Genomic DNA, 22,128 nt, shown 5'->3' on the forward strand with positions numbered 1-22,128 from the left:
TTAGGGATATTGTTTGGAACTTGAAAGAAAATTGCCTGTGAAAAAGAATATAATTGTTAAGTATAATTGTTAACAATTTCCCCCCCAAACTGAACTTTTCTAGATTTTGGTTTCCTTGTGTGGATTCGTATTCTGAGTTGTGTACCTGGAAACTTGAGTATACTGTAGATGCTGCAATGGTGGCTGTTTCAAATGGAGATTTGGTGGAAACTGTATACACCCATGATATGAGAAAGAAGACTTTTCATTACATGCTGACTATTCCAACTGCAGCTTCTAACATCTCTTTGGCAATTGGACCTTTTGAAATCCTTGTTGATCCATACATGCATGAGGTAATAATCTTTGTCATAGAAGCCTCCTTTTTTTCTAAATTACTGGTCTTTTATGTTGCAGTCAGTATATATTAATCCAAGAATGGAATATCAAGATCAACCTTCATCAATACAGTCATATGATAAAGCTTGTCTAGTAATGCCTGTATTTAAATTTATCTCAAAAAAAAAACCAACCCTTTAAATAAGCATTAATGCCATTTATGTCTGAATTTATGGGGCAAATTTAGTTGAAATTTGGTTTCTTTGGTGATATCTAATATACTTGATATATATTTGTAGGTCTTGTAACAAATTTTCCTTTGTAGGTGACTCACTTTTGCTTACCACAACTTCTCCCTTTGCTCAAACATACCACGTCATACCTTCATGAGGTGTTTGAATTTTATGAGGAGATTCTTACCTGCCGCTATCCTTACTCCTGTTTCAAGACTGTTTTTATAGATGAAGCTTATGTTGAAGTAGCTGCTTATGCATCCATGAGTATTTTCAGGTTAGTATTTAAGAAAATTATGCCTTCTAAATCCACTAGGCCTAGAAGCTCTAGATCCACAACTGTTGAGAAATGTGTGAAACTCTAGTTATTTCTGTAGCCTGAGTTTTGGGCTTTCTAGTTTGAAAAGGCTTGTTTTTGTTGACATTACAGGCTTTTAACACCATTTCCATTTTTATCTGTTATAAAGATACTGGATTTACTTAAAAAAAAGCCTGTCAGTGATTTTTCTTCTGAATTAGAATTGCCATGCATGAAGTATTTAATCTCAAATTAAGTGCAGAAGTTTGATTGTGTTTTATTTTTCTCTAGCTGGAATAGGATATCAGGAATCCAAGAGGGTGTTACCAGTTAAACTACTTAGGCTCTATACAGAGAGTTGTGTATAGATGATAATAGCAGGAGATCTGCCTGCATTAAGGTTATTAAAAAATTAAAAATTAAAAAGAATGTTACTGTCTCACTGGAAAAACAATGAAGAAATTATTTTACTTGTTTTGGTTTTTAAGGCGTCTTGTGTTTCTTTGGAGCTGGTGCTCATGTTGTGTTATTTTCTTTTTATGGGGGTCCAGCACAAATCTCTTGCACAGTGCAATGATTATAGATGAAACTCCACTGACAAGGAGATGCTTGGCACAGGCCCTGGCCCAGCAATTCTTTGGATGTTTCATATCCAGAATGTCCTGGTAAGTATTTTACCATGATATTCTCCAGTAAATGGGGAGGATCTAGGAAGCTCAAATTTTGATTTGCAAATTGCATTTTATCAGAAAAATAAGTAAAGCAGTAATTGTAGAAGAAAGCAAAAATGTGGAAAAAAGTAGGAATAATAATCCCAGCTCAATAAATGAAAATCCATTAGTATTTTTTTGTTGTTTTGAAAGGAGAAGGTGAGATATAAAAGTTCCAAAGATTGTATAAATTGAATATATGTTCCTGAATGTTGTAGTGTGCTTTGACATCTGAAAATTTTAGAAAGGTAACTCTTTTGCATTATTAGTCAATTTCTGCTAGATATTTTGGATGGTAAAGTATAGCCTGCATGCAAAGTACTTGCAGAGCACAGAACTAATAAGAAGTTGTTCAGGGAGGAGAATGCAGAAATTAGTGTCAAATAGGAAAATTCCTGCCAAGGTGGCTATAACTCCATGTTTCAGAAAGCTTCCCCAAATGGCTTTTGCAGTTCTCATTAGTATTTATTTTAAATCCTTTTACATACACTTTATTTACTGGGGACAAGTAACCTATTATCTTTTTTTATGGCAAAAGTCTTACGTCCCAGAGCATCCTTGTCTTTAAAAACAGGGGAAATCAACATGTTCTTAAACTGATGTTTGTACTGTTGTAATTTCTCTCACTCTTCTTTATTTCTAGCCTACTTCTGTGATGAAGGCAATTTTTTACATCCTTCATAATTGACTCCATTTTCATATGTTCTTGTTCTATTTACTTTATCATACCTTGTGTACAACATCAATTTTCTGTTTAAGGTTCTAGTTCCTGATCGTGTTGTAGTTTTTGTCTATTTTTCCTCCCTTGGAACATAACTTACAGAAGATGTGTTTAAAAGGTGTCCACCAAATTGTGAGACAGGTATTTTGTCTACTTGCTGTCTAAATGTTCTGCACTGCATTGAGTGTTTATCAAGGAATTAAAGTCATATAGATTAGCAGTTGCTCTAACTTTAACGTCCATTTCCACCTGTTTATTATTATTGTTTCAGCTAAATAGTTTAGTTTTATATTTTAATCTGGATCTCTGTGGTAGAAGTTCAGTTTTCACTGACTTTTCAGTTTCATTGGTCCCATCCTGGTGCCAAGTTCCATAAATTGGTTCACAGCTCATCAGACTTCTGTTGACTTAGAGAAGTTATACAACCTTTTGAAATTTGTGGCTAATTTTGAGCTGGTCAAAAATACCATCCCTTACAAAACATCCTGTGAAGTGGTATAATTCATGTTTCTTATAATAGGTCAGATGAATGGGTGCTGAAGGGAATCTCTGGTTACATTTATGGCCTTTGGATGAAAAAAACCTTTGGTGTTAATGAATATCGCCACTGGATTAAGCAGGTAACATCCTAGTGTTTTCTGTATCTTTCAAACATTTTGCATTGAAGAAGTATAAAATCAGAATATGATACAGCTTTGCATTGCAATCTAAAGACCTTTTTAGTAGTGACAAACCTTAGAGCTAAAATATTTTTACCACTTGCTACAAGAAAAAACACCAAACATACAAACCAAAATAGATTTTTGTGAGTGCCATATGAAAAATATCTGCTGTTGTCTCTTCATGCAATTAGTTTTCCTCTTTTTGTTTGGACTCCTGAGCCAAAAAAAAAGTTAAAAAAAGGTATTACTTTTGGAATACTTAGAATAGAATATAGGATTCATAAGAATTTTTATTTGGTGAATTTATTATTCTGTGATTGCTATCCATGTAGCTCAGAAAAGCTCCAGTGTTAGCTTTGATCATCGGTGGTTCAGGTATCTTTTAGTATCATTGAAGTACTAAATGAAATAATGGAACAATAAAAAAATCCTTGTGTGAAGGGATTTATTTTCATGGAAAATAAATTTCTATCTATAGTGTATGTTTCAAATGTAATCTTTGAGACGCGTACTCCTAGTGATAGCTTCTCATTCTTTGCCAGTAACATTTATACACAAAAATATGTGTATCTTCTTTCTCTCATCACATTCTCTTACTCTCCATATTCCAAAAAGTAAATCCTAACCCCACATGCTCCGTTTACATCCCTTACTCACCTGGGGACCCAGTACCATGTCCTTGTCTGCCTAATGCTCATTCAGTTCACCGGGCTTGTGTTGTCTGTGCTGAAGGTGTGGATGCTGCAGAGAACAGTCACTGCTGTCTGCAGCAGAAGTTGCTCATGTTGTTCCCCATCTGTCCGCACTAAACTAAAGGTGTCCGTGTAGAATTGAGAGGTGCTACTGTCACAGCCTCCAGTTCTGCCCTTTTTCTAAAGTATTACCAATATATGAAAGTGTGTAAGCTGATGTGTATCAATAAATCTCAATACATATATAAACATTTCAAAAATCTTTAACACTGTGTGGCATCAGTTTTCATTTCCTGTGCTTAAGCTGACACAATTTGATTCATGTTGACTTTTGGGTGACAGTGAGTCTTTAAAAACATCCTGCCTTAAAGTGTGCTTGTTAACCTGGGCATGGCATCACACAAGTTCAGACTCAGTGCAGAGCTTGGGCCAGACATTAGTATTTATTTATTTATATCTATGTTTAATACATTATATTTATTTGTTTGTGTGTGTCTCTAGTTGTTTTCCATTGCATGAAATGCTGATCACATTTGTTTCTTTTGGTTGAAGGCAACTTATTTATTGAATAATAATACTCTGGTTTTAATGTAGTTCAGCACTGTTGGGGATTAGCCCCTTGTGCAGCCCCTGAGCATGTATAAACTGCTAATTTCTACAGTTTTATTATTATTTGTCATTTGAGGAACATCCCTGATTTAAAAATATTTATCCTTTTGCAAACAAGCTTATTAGGAGGTATGACTTGCGCAATATTAAAAGTTTTCCTGTCTTCTTTAAATAATTTCTCTGCTCTTCAAAATTATGTTTACTTATGTATGTTGTTCTTAGGAGTTAGATCAAATTGTGGCATATGAACTGAAGACTGGAGGAGTTTTACTGCATCCAATATTTGGAGGAGGAAAAGAGAAAGACAAGTATGTTTATTTAAGCTGCAAGTCATTGCAGAGTATGTTTTTATGGGGACTTTAATATATGCCTTGGGTGTGCTGTGTAGTGCAAGGCCAAAGGCTGAAGATCTCAAGCTGCCCAAGGCATGTATTACCAGTCTCATAAAGTATGTCTTGAGTATATTGTAATACCTGTTGTTTTATTTTTCTTTCAATTTGAATCTCAAAGGAAATTAAGTACAATGAATGTTTTTAATGCTGTTACGAAACTGCTTTTTAGTAAGAGAATAAGAGAGAACATGGAGCCAGAATTTTGACATGAGCTATTTCTGGAGTGGTTAGTAATTTTCAGGCTTTTCTATGGTGTCATCAGCTTTCTATTTCTTTACTCTTTTTTCTTTCTGATCTCATATATCACCTTGTAGTATTAGACTGACATTTCATAGTATATTGGGGGTAGAAAAGTATTAGGTCAGTAATCTGTGAAACACTATTAGTTTCCAGTGCGAACTGGCTGGGTTTTAATTTTCCCTATAATTGTAGCTTCAGCATGTCTAGCTTAGAATGATTCTTCTTCCCTCTCTTGTAATACTCTAGTACTACCCACTGAGTAGTACTAAACACTGGAGGTAGAAAAGCATTGCTACATGTCAGATCAGTAAGTTGATAATGGGTTTCAGTGTCAAGCTTTTGCTGGGTTTTTCTTTTCTTGCATAAATTGATCTCCTTATAAGAGCCTCACAAGGAGTTGCTTTTTGGAAACACGTAAGCAGCATGTGCACAATTAATTGCAAGGTTGAGCCTATGCAGGCAGACTACTATGTCAGCTTCTGTTCTTTACTACAGCAGAAGTCCCTCCATTACGAAAAATACAACCAAAATTGCCTGTAACAGTGGTTCTTTTGCATATGATTGTGTGCAAATCCAGGTTGTGTTAATTTAAAGTTTAAATTCTGGATTTAGAACTGAATGAATTGTGATAATCACTAAATCGCAAGTAATAAGATCAGATGAAATTAGAGATAAGGGGCACATTTTTAAAGAAGGAAATTCACTAAAATCAAAATCTCTAACTGTTAGTTTCATTAGTTTCACTATATCTGTTCTAGAATTGGACACAAATAATTGACAAAATCTTGTCCTAAAGCTCTTAAAGGTGTGTTTCCTTGTTGTGATATAATGTTGGGAACTGTTTCTACAGTTATTTTATGACTTCATTGGATTACAGCTTGTTAGTAATAACCACAGCATCAGTTAAATGTGAATTACAACTTGCTGTTCTTTGTAGATTGCAGAGTTCCCTTGTATGTAAATTACGGATAAGTTCATGACTCTAGGAGATAATTTGTATTTAAGGAAAGTATTTTCATAAAGGGGCCTAGAACATTTTTCTCCACTATATTCTATGCATTTCATTTCCTTGTTCTGCTTGTTACGATACAGTTTCCTGCCAGACATTTGCAGCACAGCAGTTCCAATCAATAATAACATGAAGAAAAATTGTGTTAAGTAATGATCTAATTTTTCAGCTAAATTAGAAGTAAAATATCATAGTAAATCAAGGAAAAAAAAGAAAAACAACAAAAACCCAACTTCCTTCAGACACATGAATTAATTTGTGTGCAAAACAGAGGTCTCAGATTTTTCCTGTTTATGTCTGGTGTAACACAAACACTGCACTTCAGAGTGCTTATTCTAAAAGACAAGATCCTAGAGCCTGGGAAAATGAAGGAAAGAAAACTGCAAATTAACTGCTGTAGGGATGAAAGCTTCAGAACAAAGCTTTGTGTGTAACCTTTTCATTTTGTGTCCTCCTCTCTCAGACTGTGGTTCTCTTCAGCCTTTGATTGTGCTGGTACCACCCTACTGTAAAAATTAAAAACTTACAGAAATTAGTATAGACATATTTCATATGGAAGAAGCTTACTAACTGGATTTACACTGAATGGCTGGACTGTGTTCAAGAGCATGAGCATTGTGAAATTCTGTGGAAAAGCTGGTTCACTTTCTACTTCAACAAAGGTTCTAGGTCCATATTGGACATTTTAATGCTGTTTTGGTGCCAGTTCAGTAAAAGCTGTGGAATTACAATGATTGAAGAAAAATATAATATGAAGAAATGTATTAATATTGAATGAACTACAAAATGTAACTGTCAAATGCAAACTTGTCTCAGTTTGTTTTGCAGTTAAATAATGTAGCCAGTACCAATATCAATCAACACTTAGTAAATATAAAAAGGGATCTTGGGATTGTGGGTCCTGGCTCAGTTGTAATTTGCAAGAAAAGAATTTTATGTAAGTCAATCAACTGTATGATCTGGAGCTGGATAAATAGTTTTTATTTTGAGACCAAATTATTATATGTCTGAGCCACAACGTCCGTTCCCTCCTTGAATTTCAATTCTTTCATGGTTGCTAATCCTTCCCTACCTCAGAATAGAGAAGTATCCAGAATAACAGGAGAATTGTGATAAGGGGAACTTCAGCAACTGCTTATCAACTACAAACAAGGAGTTAATCTACATACTTCTTTTTAAACAAAATTACTGTACCTAAGAAGGGTAATACTTGCTTAAATTTAGACATGCTTCTCTTTTTGTATCTTTTTAAGATGTTAAAACAGATACTCATGAGCAAAGTCAAGGGATTCTCCCAGTAAATAGAAGGATGGAAAAGTTATTTAGGTATTGCAGCTACCTTGTTTCTTGCCATCTGAAATATTAAGAACTGCAGACAAGGAGCTAAGTGCTGGTACTGTCTTGCTAGAACACTTGCAAGCAAACCTCAGCAAACCTGGTTTCTTCTGATGTTATTCATTCATGGAAAACTCAAATGTCCCATGAAAAATATTAAAAAACATAGCAAAGCAACATACAGTTGTGACAGACTTGGGTCATCAATAAAATTAAGTCAGTCTATAAATAATTTCTACTTCTCAAATAAAAGTCTCCTTAAAAGGAGGCAAAAAAAGTCTTCTTTTTCCCAAGGATTAAATATTACCTGCGTAGTTGTCTTAGCATGTTACCTGATTTAGAAGATACCAAGTTTGCCAAAATATTGAAAGATAAAGTTACTAACTAAAATGAAAGGAATTCCTTAGGCCCATCACATTAAAGTGTTCTATGAATTGTAAAACTCCTGCATTTCTTGAATTGCAACAATTATTTATTTAAATACAAAATATTTACTCTATACAGTTAGTCTTAAATAGAAGTGGAGCAGGAAGATTGCTGATTCATGAGTAATTTCCAGACTCAGGCACTGGTTCCTTGATCATTTTGCTGGTGCTTCCACTGTCTCTACAGCACTACACAGCAGCTATCATGTGCCATTAATCTCTGTACAGTGCTTGCTGGATACGAGGTACATACACACCCTTGTCACCTCTCTGGGCAAGTGAGTGGTCATTTTAAGTGTGCCATAATTTGTAACTAAAACAGTACAGCATATCCTAAGTAATTGTTGGTGCTGCTCCAAGCTTGGTTGCTGGAGTACATTTTAAGTTTTGTTCAATAAAATGCAAACTAGATGGGGTTTTTTTATTTTTTTTTCCAGTCCTGCTTCACATCTACATTTTTCTATCAAACACCCTCATACACTGTCCTGGGAGTATTACACTATGTTCCAGTGTAAAGCACATCTTGTTATGAGACTGATTGAGAACAGAATTAGCATGGAGTTCATGTTACAGGTAGGTATTTAGATGATTATGTGGAATATAAAAAGCTCTTCAGTTGCATTTATGTTGATTAAATAGAGTTCAGAGAAGAGCAGGTCATCATAGGATTCCATTTGTCGTTTCAATTTTAGCAGGACTGAATGAACATTTGGGCATTTGGGTTAGGATAAGGTTAGCTGTTACTCTTATGCATAACTTACAATACTTATTATATGCTGCATATTCTCTTTAATCTTAAGATGTTACATTGGTTTGGGTTATTTTGATTTGTTGTTAACTCTGAGAACATGTTTTGCTGTCCCTGACTGGTGTTGGTGTGAGCTAATCTAATGAAATTAAAAATACTGACAATAATGAAAATCCAGCTCCAGCTGTCTCATTATATAGTTTTCAGTGCTAGATGAAACTTAGATGCTTACATTAGAAAGAGCATTTGAATAGAAGATTGTAATTTTATTCTGAAATACTGAACTTCTGCAGAACTGTAGTTTCCCTTCTTTACTAATTATCCTTTGTGACATACCTTAGAAAGAATAGAGGGCTACAAATAAACAGTTAAAAAATGAGTGATATTTTCATATCACCTTAGGGGTTTTGAGAGGTTGGAGTTTTTTCCCTTGATCTGGGGTTATTTTTAAGGAAAACATGTATGTTATTGTACTAGAGCTATTATAGGTAGTTCCCAGGTTGAAGATACTGCAGAGAATCTGATGAATGTTGAATTTCTGAAAAAAGGGATATAGTCAGTGCTTTCTTTTACTGTGGATAATTTTTGAAAGTTGATGATCTTTTAATGGATTTTGTATGTGCATATCTATGTGTAACTTCGAGGAAGATACATTTAGACTGAAAATTTCTGATATGGTCAAGCAAACAGTTTCCCATAATGTCTTTATTTTGAAAACCTTTTTTTAAAGCCAGTTATCAGAAAGTGAGTTTATTGGCCTTTAGTTGCAATTCAGCTGAAATCAAACAGAAATGCTTATTTTATTTATGATTTGAAGTATAAATATAAATATATGTATATATATAAATATAAATGTATATATACACTTATATATAAGTATAAGCATTTAGAGAAAGTAGTAACTTTTTATCATTTTAGGTTTTCAACAAATTGTTGAGTCTGGCCAGTACTGCTTCATCTCAGAAGTTCCAGTCACACATGTGGAGTCAGATGTTGGTTTCCACATCTGGGTTTTTGAAATCTATCTCAAATGTCTCAGGCAAAGACATCCAACCTTTAATAAAGCAGTGGGTGTATCCTTTTTATTCTTGGTCTGGACTGTTAATGTGGAGAATGAATTTGGCTTTTTAATTGGCACTATCAAAGGAATGTGAAGAAGGGTATGAAATATCTTTGCATAAAACAGTTAAGTACATTATTCTGTGAATTAGATATATATGTGAGCCACAAGTTAGCAATCTTTTCATAGTCCTTTGAACTATGCTGGCTTTTTTGCATGTTCTTTACTAGAAAGGATTTCATTATTTTAAGTTTTTCTTTGAAATAAGTACAGGAACTCTGCTGGAATTTAAGGCCAAATTATACTAAAAGGATTCCAGAGGACACTGCCCATAGAAATATGCTGAAGTCGGACATGGAAAATGCTATAGTCTGGTGCATTTTAATATGTGATTTCCAGTAAATCACCATGAAATAACCTAAAGCACAGACTATTAGTTTACAATATAGTTTAGTAGTTTAGTAGCTTGTGTTAATAGCACAGTTTCAGGTAAAATAAACCTCTGTGTGTTGATTCTTCAAATTTAAGTGATATTAGTCAAGAAATGGGGTTTCTTATTTTGGATAGATAGGAGGAGAAATTTGACGTGGCTCCATTTAACGGGTTTAATTGTTAGTTTTATTTAATGTGACTCCAGGCTAGAATTGTACGTGACTACAGTAAAATCATACCTTACTCTTGAAACAGACAACAAAAGTAGGTATTTAATTTGAGCTGACTTAACAACGTTCATGCATCTCAATATCTTAACTAAAAAGCACTGTATAATTAGTATTTTTAGAGTTATTTGAGAGGTTATACTTTATTTGCATCAAAAGTGTTCATAAAGTATAAATACACATTATTCTAATTTCCATGCTTTGCTGTGCCAAGCACTTAAGAAAAATAAGAGTTCTGTATTCACACTGCGGCTACACCTAAATGTCAGCATTACTATCTGAGCTTATTATATCTGTTAATTACATCTGTTCTGTAAGGAAGAAAGATGTGTACCTCACACACTTGGGGATTTTTTTCACATTCTCCATACTTTGCCCCCAAGGTTGATCCTGTTAACTCTAACCTGTATTTAATCCCATGATTGCAACCTCCTACCATGCTTCAAACACTGCTATTCCTGTGACAATGGATTTTCCACCTTATAAGATCACAGGTCTTCATGTTGTTTGGGAGATGTTACTGCTATTAACTAGTGTTGTCTTATGCCATTAGCAAGGGCTGTGTTGATGCTGAGTGTCAACCTTGTGCTGAAGAAACCACTAAAAAATGTCTTAAACTATACCTGATGACAAAGTCCCAGAGCTTCATGAAGGTAGCCTCAATGAACAAAACTAGTCTGAGGTATTTAGCCAAATGGCCAGATTTTGGGAGGAGGGTTAATAACCCCTGTATGATAAGAAATGTCTTTGAATATGGAAGCTCTTCCCTTGAATGTGGGGACATGAAAGAACAGATTTTTCTCCCTTGCTTTTGTCTCATATTGTTGGATACTTGTGAGAATGTGCATTAGACTAAAATGCTTCATTTTAGTGCTTTTTATTACTATAAGTAAAGTGTAGTAATGGCTGTCATACAGAAATGAATGATGAAATTATTCACAGGAAAAATTGTCATGAAGAAATCATTGCCTGGGCAAAAATTTAGAGTGAGATTGTTACTTTTTGTTATTCCTATTGTATACTCTCATGTGTATGTGAGCTCATATACACACACATGTGAATGGTCACATAGCCCAGTTTGAAAAATTGCAATAAAATAATGGAGTTAAATGTAGTGTGGGTAGAAAACAGAAACTAATGTCTACACTTTCTCCTTAGTTTTATTTTGCTAAAATACATAGTAAAACCATACTGAAATTACTGAAGTCTTACACAATTACTTTTTCTGAGAGTATGCCAAGAACATTGGATGTGGTGGAGTCCAGAATAGTTTTTCATAATTAATTTCTTCATACTAGGTAGTTTTCATTGCACTTCAGTTTTTCTCTGTAAGAGATGTGATTAGACATTAAAGAACTATCTAAAGAAAAAAAAAAAGAACGTAAACCCCCTGAATTTTGTGAATGAACATGAGTGATTTCATTTCCAGATTTTCTTGGAATGGGAAATTCTAGGAATAAAGAAGCATAAAGCTTAAAGTGTTAAGAATTGAGAATTATGGCTTTTTATAGCTATTGCATTGTGCACTAGAATTCCTATACTGCTTATTAGGGATCAGAGTGGAGTGGTAAAATTTTATGGTAGCTTTGCATTTAATAGAAAACGGAATGTGTTGGAATTGGAAATAAAACAAGATTACACATCTCCTGGGACACAGAAATACGTGGTAAGGTCCATTTTCCATATTTCACCTACATGTACAAGTATGATGTGTACATTAATAAGCATAATCTCAATGTTAATAATGAAATCTTGTGAACTTGAAGGGTCCTCTTAAAGTGACAGTGCAAGAACTTGATGGCTCATTCAACCATACGTTGCAGATTGAAGAAAACAGCCTTAAACATGATATACCTTGCCACTCTAAAAGCAGAAGGTAAGAGCTAAAATACTAACTGCAGGTATTTTTATTATGGATTTATGAAAACATACATGACATTTGTTGATAAATTTATGCTTCTTACTAATATTACTAAACAAGATTTTCCTGTGATGTAAGTGGAGAATTTCGTACTGTTTAAGGACACCAAGAAACCTTACACAGTTCTCAGTTATAAATAATTTTATAAAAGTTTTATGAAGACCTAATTTATGTAGAAGGAGTTGAATGAAGACTCTAATTAATCAAATTATTCAAAGGGCCTTTGAATGGGAATCACAAGTTAGAGGGAAGACAAATGTAGGCCAGAGGAGTGCCTCAAATGAAGAGAGTGCTGGGACTGTTAGGTCAACCTAAGGAGCAAGAAAAGTAACGTACTTCCCACATAGAGTCTCTTCATTTTCTAATGCATTTTAATAATTTGAATTCTCAGTAATTACTCTTGAATTCTCAAACTTCTGTGTTTATGTGTAATTGTAAAAATTGTAGAAATGGATGCGTAGCTCAAATTCATGAATATTTTTTGCTGGAGAGAGCATTATTTTTTCTTGTGGTGAAACACAGAGTACTTTTGCAGTCTTAAACTTCATTTATAAACATATATTTGCCAGTCTGGTAGGTAATGTTTTTGGGGTTTTTTTCCCCCTCTTCTCTTTTTTACTAGAAATAAGAAGAAAAAGATTCCACTAATGAATGGAGAAGAGGTGGATATGGACCTTTCTGCTATGGAGTAAGTTGGCTTGTTGGAGTTTCTCAGTGTGAGTCTGAGCCGTCTTCCTCTTGTCTGAAGCATGCTATTTTGAAGGATTGCATAATAAAGTTGTACTTTATTATATGACTGACATCTTTCAAGACTATCCCACATTTCTTTGTCTTTACTGAGACTCTTCTGCTGTAGCTGGGGAAATGTTAGCAAGTGTAAAAAGTATGGATTAAACAATATAATCAGATTTTATAAAAAATCTTGAGCATGGTATGGTGATAATAAATTACTTGACTCTTAACACATTTCCAGTGGTACCTTTCAGGTGATTTTATAGGTAAAATGTAAAAAATAATTTGTTTGAAACAAGGTGAGAGCAGTTCTTGTTGGATCTTGATGAAGACCATTTAACTGCCATTAATATAGACAAGTTCCTGAAATCTGTAATTACAAAAGAATTTCTCTAGATTAAAAATAATGATGAAACGCTTCACACTGAAATCCACACTGACATTAATTTCAATTGGAACTGTTAAGGTCTTTCAAAGCAAATTGTTGATCAAAGTAAATACTTGCATTACCCTCCTTGACTTGGAGCCAGTAGTGCCCTTAGAAGCAGTGGAGGTGTTGGTATCTTGTTTTCTGGCTGAGGGAAGTAAATAATCTGCTCTTGAAAGCCAGTGGTGTCCCTTTGAAGAAGGATAGATTGCTTGTCTCATTAAAAGTGTTGCAGATTCTCATAAATTTAACCTCATCTAATACATGATGAGAAAAAAATTTTAAGACATATTTATATTTACATTGAGCAAGTCATTGCTGTCATTTCCGTATGATAGTTGACATATGAATCATTTAATTGCATTGAGGGATAATTACCCTAAATATTTGTGAATATTCTTGACCAGTATTTTGACCAGTTATGCTCAGGCCCCTGCTGCATTACCCTGAGCTGAGACTTCAGCGATCTGAGAATGACCTTTGAGCTGGGATAGGATTTTATGCAAGACACTTGTACTTTATCTGATAACCTGATCTGTGGTGTGGTCATTCTGTTGTCCAGTTTAGACTCCTCTGCTCCTGGAGCAGGAGACTTTGAAAAGTTCTCTCTAACATGTGTTTTGTTATGGTTCTTTGAATTTGAATACCTTAAAAATAACTTACAACAAGTTAGAAGTTCTTTAGAATTTTTATAGTCTTGAAATCTTGTAAGCTATTAATGTTTTCTATGTCTGTCTTAGTGCTGATTCCCCCTTGCTCTGGATAAGAATAGATCCCGATATGTCGGTACTGAGAAAGGTGGAGTTTGAACAGTCTGATTTCATGTGGCAGTATCAGCTGCGATATGAGAGAGATGTGGTGGCACAAGAAGAAGCTATTCTGGCATTGGAAAAGTTCCCTACTCCGGCATCCCGGCTTGCACTGACTGACATCCTGGAACAGGAACAATGTTTCTACCGGGTGAGAATGCTGGCCTGCTTCTGCCTTGCAAAGGTGAGGTTGTGTGGATGGGAGTGAGGGAGGATATCCACTAGACTTTGTAGATGGCTGAAAATGGGTCAGAACTCAGCACAGTTCCTAAACTGGCTCGATATTTAGCTTCTTAAATGTATTTGCCAAGTATTTTTAACATGACTGATTTGAAAGGAAAGTTGTATTATTTTAGTCTGTAAATGGAGACTGCAGAAGGCTTTCATAATTTTCAAAATTGAGATGTCAGACATGAAAACCACAAGGGATTTTTCCAGATTTCATTAAGTGGCAGAAATAAAAGACTGTTGTTTAATTTTTTTTCAGAACCAAAGTATATTTTTTATTATTTTAGTGGGAAGTTCCTTGGCCAGTCTGTTGAGAGCTCTGACGTGCTGAAATTCATCTTTTTCTAATTGGGCTTCAGATTGTTGTTCCGTATCGTTTCAGATTGGATAGGGTCACAGAAAGCCATCAAGTTGGGCTACAATTAAATATTAAAAAGCCAAATAATTGCCTTGAGAATGAAAATTAGTAAATCCCTAATTTCAAAACAAGTGGGTGGAAACACAAAAGAATAAAAATTTCTAAAATGGCGTATTGGTGACTTTTATGGACATGATTGACAATTTTTTTAAGTGCAGATTATTGACATACAGCTTGCTTTGTGCTGTGTACTTGTTGGGAATAATTTAGTTCCCATACAGAAATACAGCCTTCAGCTATATTTTGAAAATCAAAATCCCAGTGTTTTTGGCAAACTGTTTTAATATTATGAAACACTGATGTGAAATTGCCAGTGTATGTTCTAGTCTTGGTGCTGCCAGTATCTGACTTAAAATATGCACTTTTCATAACAAATTCACTTGGAATATCTAACAGTGTATATTCCACAGGTAAATATTAAAACAGTTCTAACATTTAAAAGCTACTGTTTTTTCTATCTTTACTTTTACTTCTTAGACAATTGGGCTGCAGATAATCATTGCCAGTTTTGTTCAGTTGTAATTGTATGTAATTATGTATGGAAAATCTTGGGTCTGTGGATAAGGTGGTTGACTTGCAGAAAATAAAATAATAAGGCAAGCAAAACGTATGGCTGTGACATTAAATCAAGGTGAAGGAGCATGGCAGAACAAAGTTGTAGATAAGTTTATGTAAGTTACCTGGGAGGAAAGTGTAATACATTCTATTACTGATTAATCAGGAAATTAATAAGAATACCTTCCTGTTGTCATTGAGTTTCATTTTCTCAGGCTGTAAATATTCAGGATTTGTATTCTTTATTGAAAAAAGCCAAGTCCCTCATGATTAATCAGGAAGAGGGTTCTTTTTTTGTTGATTTCCAGTTTCTAGCTGGGTTGCAGTTACTGTTATGAAATATTCTCAGTGAAGTCATGTTGATACAGAGAAATTATATGTGACAGTGCTGAATTAGCTACACTTTCTAGGTATACTTCATTGTAAAACAGGACTTCAGTCTCTCAGCAGTGGAGTACCCAGGTGACATTAAATTCTCATTGATAAGAGATATGTGTGAACACACTCTGTGCTGAGTCCTTCAGGACAAATAACAAATACAGAGAAAGGAGAAAATAATGTCACAGTCTTAATTCCTGAGGGTACACAGGCTGTTTTCCCAGTTCAGATCCATTGCAGTGTAGGTGATGTGTTACGAACTTTGTAGTAGGAACACTACCATCACAAACTTCTCCCTTCCAGACATTGAGGAGTTTCATAGAAGTGCACGAGAGTTACACCTTAGTCTACATTCTTATGTTGTATTGAATTGAATGATGCAGAAATGGAGTGTGCCTCCTGCCGTTTTAGGTAAAAATAATGCAAGGCATGTCATTTATGCTACTGTATGGGGAATGTGCAGTTACATTTAGTTCAGAATGTATAATGTCTCAGTAGAATGAGTAGAAAAATTAGATTCTTTCAGTAAAGAGAAATTCATATGAGTCACAGCACATGACAAAACCAAAACAATACTGAAAAGATGATGGTTTAACTATTATTGATTTTAATTGAAAATAGTTGTTCATCTACAGACTTTGTGAAATTAAATGCTTACCATAAGAAGTTAATAAAAAATGTACATCCTGATATTTATGGAATAGTGAGTATCTTATAAACATAGTACACTTCAATATTTTGGGATTGAGTTTTACTGGACACTGCTACATGAATTTCATATTTGTAGTTTTAAGTTCTTTATCATGGTTTATAAGGAGTCTGTGGGATTAATCTTCCTCTGCAGAAAGAGTTATTATAGCTTTCAGAAAAAGCTGTACCTGCATCTTTAGTTCAAACACTTCAGTTATTGCAAGTGGAAGATCGATTGCAGTATTTTCCCTCTCTGACATTCCTTTGAAGCCTGGCTTCGTGGAAAAATGTTCTTTGGTTATACAGCACTGCTCTTCCACAAAAGCAGTGGTGAAGTGGATTGCTGTGCGTGTTCAGATAGCTCTTGCTTTTCCTTCACTTACTGCGTGTGTAATAGCCTTTGAAACAAGTTACATAATTTAGAAGGAAAACAGCAAATTCAGGTTTTTCTGTGTAAGAATAGATCTTACCTTAGTTTGTGGTGGGTGTGTAACAGTGGGAATTCCTGTAGGGTGCATTGGTCCCATTTGTTTGTGTGCACACACACCGCAGGTCAGATTAACCATCAGCAGGCATAGGTGTTCTTGTCTGCAGGCATTCAGTGCTCCATACAGAAAATGTATGAAACCCAGAATGCTGGGAGGGCACAAAAAGCAGTTTTGTCGTTGTGGAACCTTAACTGTCTTACAGCAGAGCAGACTATAGCAATAAATTGTTCTCAGTGCACAGTCTTACAGTAAATGACAATTAGAGGGAGCTACCTTGTCTTTAACTTTAGGGGTGGTCTTTAATTCTTAGGGTGGCTGAGGCCTGTTTTAAAGTCTAGGCTGAGGTTACTGGCAGAGTAAATTTGGGAAGTTGGTATTGCAAAGTCCCCTTCCATCACTGGCTTCCGTAGAGTCAGAGAACTTGGCTTAGTAAACACAGAATTTTCATCTAAAATATATAAAAGAGAAAATAATTACGAACAGAAGTTTATCATGGAAGGATAGTTAGTTGCAGATGTCTTCCAAATGGTACCATTTCCATAAAACTTACCTTTAATGTAGAGAAGATATATTGGGAATGACAGTGAAAACTTAGCTAATATAAGATAATACATTCATGAAAGTAAGTATCTATTTAAAGGAGAAAATGTTCTTGGCAATTATCCTTTTTGATTATGGGAAATGTGTATTTTTCTACAGCCAAACTAAACTTGCAGTGGTCATGTTAATATGATTTTCCTTCCCCCCTACTTATTCAGATTGCAAATTCCATGGTAAGTACGTGGACAGGACCACCAGCGATGAAGTCACTCTTTACCCGAATGTTTTGTTGTAAGACTTGTCCAAACATTGTGAAGACCAACAACTTCATGAATTTTCAGAGCTACTTTCTTCAAAAGGTAAAATTTATTTTTCTCAATAAATGTGTTAAAAGAATTGTCAAAAATGCAAAAATGTTCCTACAATTGACAGTTACAGGGACATGGATAGCACAAACCTGATTTACTCTTTAATAAAAATCAAAGTAACTTTCAGTTGCTTTGTAACTTAAGTTACAAAGTAACTTTCTCATACGGCTTCAGTTTGTTCCATCTTATTAAAAAAATCAATTAACAGATTCTTAGCTATTTTTTCTCAGTAGCTGAAATTAAATTAGCAGTTTCTTCAGGAGAATGGAGAATTATATATTATTATATAATGACTTGCAAGTATTTGTGACCTCATTCTTAAATAGGACTGTAAGGAAGATACTGATTTTATCTTTTACGTGAATTCAACAACTGCCTTTATTCTTTAATAGCAGTTATACCATAATGTAAGTAAAATCTTACAGCTCTTAAATTGGTGGGCTTTTTAGTTCAAGACATTGCATAATCCTTCTTGCTCTCTTCTTTCTATTCTCAACTTCATATATATCATATATTTTCATATATGCCACTGTTTATTTTGGTGTTAGCACAGTATTTTTTGCTGTAACCTATAGTTTTTGGTTGTTCATTGGATAACAAAATTAATTATGTTTTTCTCTCAAGATTCACTTGACTGGGTGATTGAGTTCTTACTACATAGGTTACATACTACTTATTTTATAGAAGACTCAAATTTTGTCTTTTTTTTTCATTCTGTCCAAAACTGTTTCATTCTTCATGTGATTCTTGCACCTTCTTTTTGTATTTTTCTGGGTTTTTTTGTGATTGTTCTTTCTTTACCACTAAATCTTATATTTTTGTCCCTTTTTAATCCTGTGCGCCAAGTTTGTAGATCTAGAGTAAGATTTTTAAATCTATGTTTAGTGGACTTTAGAGACTTGCTTAGCTCATTCTAAAATAAATACCTAATCAAAGTAACAGCTGTCTGGCTAATAATTCTTGAGGCTTCACTGACCCTGTTGGGTCTATATGTCTCAGTGAAAGTGGAAGCTTAGACATTGTGTTGACATGAAAACACTCAAATTCAGTGTCTATCTCAAAATAAATTCCATCATCATTTTCTGCATCTCATTGTTTTTCCTTTGATATCTTTTTAATAGTGTCTTGAGTGTCTGGTTTTGGATATACTTTTTTTTTAATGTCTGTACTGTGACTAATTAACTCAGCAATTACTAAATAGTTTATTTGATCTGAAGATTATATAGTACATGGTCTGACTTTCAAAAAGTTTGTAAATACGGCTTTTCAGACACCTGCCATTGTAAATTTGTTAATTGCTGATTTGCAGGATGTGCCTCTTTTCAGGGTTGTAGCTATCATTTCAATAATGTAAAGAATGATATTATTAATTCTATTATGCAGACTATGCCTGTTGCCATGGCCCTTCTGAGAGATGTTCACAACCTTTGTCCTAAGGAAGTTTTAATGTTTATTTTGGATTTAATCAAGTATAATGATAACAGGAAGAATAAGGTAAAGACTCTGTTTATTTTAATCTCTAACTGATTTATTTTTTTTTTGGTGAAAAAAGTTTTAGTTAGTACACTGCATATTGTTGGATGCCACTACAGCACATAGCTCAGAGCTGATGAAAAGGTGATGTGGTAAATGTTAGAGAATGTTCTGTAGCTGACATTTCTATGGTGGCACTTCTTGGATGTTTCAAAGCTCTGTGTGCTTGTTGTTACTAAGGACCTACTTGTCTTCATTTGCACACATACTTTCTTGCTATACTCTTTTTCATTCAAAAGACCCAAGGGTTTGGAGAATATGTAGCATGAGAAGTTAAGCACTGTTTTTTTGATGTTTATTTCACCTTGAGAGGAGTATTTGAAAGAGCAGTGAAAGGAAATAATATTTTTTTAAAACTATATAGGACTCTGGAATTCTGTGTTCTGAGTATCAGTTCTAGCTCACAGAACTGGATTGTCTTTATTTGGTTAAAGAACAGGTGAACCACAGGTTTATGTTGTTCCATCACTTAGCTGAACCATCTGTGTTAGAAATGTTGTCACCCGAAGTTCCTTTCCACACAGACCACTTCTGAAGGATGATTAAATGACCCTTAAGATCCTGAGATGATACAGAATTTCATCTCTATAGCTAGGAGATTAGCATAATCTTCCCATTTAAGTATCCAAAATGAAGCGGAACCAGTCTGATGTGTCTTAAACTTCATTTTTTCTTGTGTGTAGAACACATACTGTAACAAGACACATGCTGCTTGTTACTGAAATAAGGATGATGGGTGGGGAAGGGTAGTGAGTTGGACACATGAATGCAAGCATCAGTAGCCACAGAAAGGGGTGACATGTGCTGACGTCATCTTACCTCACTCAGCCTCACCTTTCCATGTGTCCCTTCTACACATGTTTGACATCTTCTGCTGGATCTGACAGATATTGTGTTTGTTTAGGTAAAAGTACCTAATATTCAAATCCAGTACTCCTTTCTGCTTTTTGTAAATTTTTTTTAATATGTTTTGCTGCTTACTAACACAACCTACAGATGCAAAAGACAGCATAATGGAAAGGGTGAAACTATGAGCCCAGGTAAGAGGTTTGGATGAAGAAGTAAGATTTTCTTCACTAAGCAGCAATGAGCTTGTTAGTTCACTTCAGAAGCTCATGAAGTTGCTTGCTGGATTAATGGTAGGATTTTCAGAACCATTTTTTTCCTGTTTTCCTTTCTCATGTGTTTATGAGTTTATCTCAAGGTCTTGGTTTTAAGATCTGTTCTGTAATGGGACTTAAGCATTTATTAGCTTTGAAAGGACATATATTATTATATTTTCTTTGTTAAATATTGGTTTTATCTAGTTTTCAGACAACTACTATCGTGCTGAGCTTATTGATGCCCTAGCCAATTCTGTGACTCCTGCGGTCAGTGTGAACAATGAAGTTCGAACATTGGATAACTTAAATCCTGATGTACGACTTATTCTTGAAGAAATTACACGTTTTCTGAATATGGAGAAGCTTCTTCCCAGTTACAGACATACTATCACAGTCAGGTATGAATGACACTACTTTTCTTGGGTTTTATGTACCTTTCTGTAGTTCACTTCTGAGATTTTAACTTGTATGTCTTAATCTTAAATGTCAAATTCATTTTAACTTTCAAAAGCTGATAATGCAAATTTGTCTTGATTGCTTTACTTTTCAGCATTAATTTTTGTCAGTGTAGACCTTTAGTAACAGTCATAATCAATGAACCCATGCCTCTTTAAGAAGAGCATTTATGAAAGTTTTGCCTTTTAACAATTACTGTAGAGCATGCAGCATCATCTGAGTTGTGTTTTCTCTAAGTTATCATGGCTCTACTGAAACCAAGCAATGGATTTGACAGGGTGGAAAATTTTGTTTGTGTTTCTGCCTAATTAACAGATAATAAGAGCTGTATGTTAATGCTGTGAATTTAATTGTAATATGTTAATCATGTTAATGTGGGTAACATAATTCAGAAAATCTGCATTACTTGATTTAGAAGTAAGTAATTTTATGTTTCTTAGCTGGTTCCATAAAGCTGATGTAAATTTTCTTCTGCCATTTCTAGCTGTTTAAAAGCTATTCGAGTGCTTCAGAAGAATGGTCATGTCCCAAGTGATCCTGCTCTCTTCAAGTCATACGCAGAGTACGGGCACTTCGTTGATGTCCGAATAGCAGCACTGGAGGCTGTTGTTGATTATACAAAAGGTACCCTTTTCCCAAGTATTTTGACATTTTGTAGCAATTCTCATACAAATGTAATGCTTACCTCATTAATACTAGGTTGAGATAGTGTCCACGAGAAGAGTGGTGACAGTTGCATTAATAATAAACTGAGATTTCTATTATTGTTTAATCCCAGCAAGTACATGTGATATGAAGATGTGCTGAGCATTGTTTCTCAGTGCTTTGCAAATTGAATCAGATAACACTGGTGTGTTTTGAAGTAATTAGTGGCAGTAAGGGGATTTGGTAATTTGTCTTTAACACTTCAGTGGCTTCAATTTAATTTATTTCAGCCATAATTGCTAGTGAAAGTCATTTATTTTGCTTTACTTTCTTCCTGATATCTTAATTATGCTTTTTGCATGCATCTTGTGGTTACAAATTTTGGAAACTTAGATTATTGTAGAGATATTTCGGCTGATTCTGTTTTGCCGTTCCTTATGCATAGCTTATGTTTGTGAGATGTTTACATTCTTTTAATATTGCTTTTATCCTTGTTGACTATTGCAGGTCCATGAAAAAAAAAACACCCTGGACAGTTTCTTAAATGCTTGTAGTCGATACTAAATCCTGACAGATTTCTGGCAGATAATGGCAGTTAGAAATTAGAGCTTCAGTGATTTGCATTACATAAAGTTCATTTAGTATTATACTGTCCTTTTAATTTATTTGGGTCATTCTTTCTTTGTTTAGCAGATTTGTAGTACTTTTTATGTTTGGAGGTTTATA

General features: G+C 34.5%; 1 protein-coding gene across 4 annotated transcripts in view; it reads left to right on the forward strand.

Annotated features, from left to right (window-relative positions):
• Positions 1-22,128, forward strand: part of TAF2 (TATA-box binding protein associated factor 2) — a 57,094-nt gene that overhangs the window by 13,047 nt on the left and 21,919 nt on the right. For 3 of the 4 annotated variants that reach the window (XM_088054214.1, XM_005516938.3, XM_014256230.2), the window contains exons 6-20: positions 104-335; positions 644-828; positions 1,401-1,514; positions 2,801-2,900; positions 4,466-4,551; positions 8,082-8,217; positions 9,311-9,465; positions 11,663-11,777; positions 11,878-11,987; positions 12,655-12,720; positions 13,932-14,184; positions 17,516-17,656; positions 19,049-19,159; positions 20,506-20,699; positions 21,242-21,381. In XM_088054214.1, the coding sequence (XP_087910340.1) occupies positions 104-335; positions 644-828; positions 1,401-1,514; positions 2,801-2,900; positions 4,466-4,551; positions 8,082-8,217; positions 9,311-9,465; positions 11,663-11,777; positions 11,878-11,987; positions 12,655-12,720; positions 13,932-14,184; positions 17,516-17,656; positions 19,049-19,159; positions 20,506-20,699; positions 21,242-21,381 (2,138 nt within the window). The remainder of the gene's footprint in view (positions 1-103; positions 336-643; positions 829-1,400; positions 1,515-2,800; positions 2,901-4,465; positions 4,552-8,081; positions 8,218-9,310; positions 9,466-11,662; positions 11,778-11,877; positions 11,988-12,654; positions 12,721-13,931; positions 14,185-17,515; positions 17,657-19,048; positions 19,160-20,505; positions 20,700-21,241; positions 21,382-22,128) is intronic. The other variant, XM_014256233.2, reaches the window with a different exon arrangement.

Source organism: Pseudopodoces humilis, chromosome 1 (genome assembly GCF_049639895.1).
Source record: "Pseudopodoces humilis isolate 2021_Gansu_Grassland_sample_001 chromosome 1, ASM4963989v1, whole genome shotgun sequence".
Taxonomy (NCBI): domain Eukaryota; kingdom Metazoa; phylum Chordata; class Aves; order Passeriformes; family Paridae; genus Pseudopodoces; species Pseudopodoces humilis.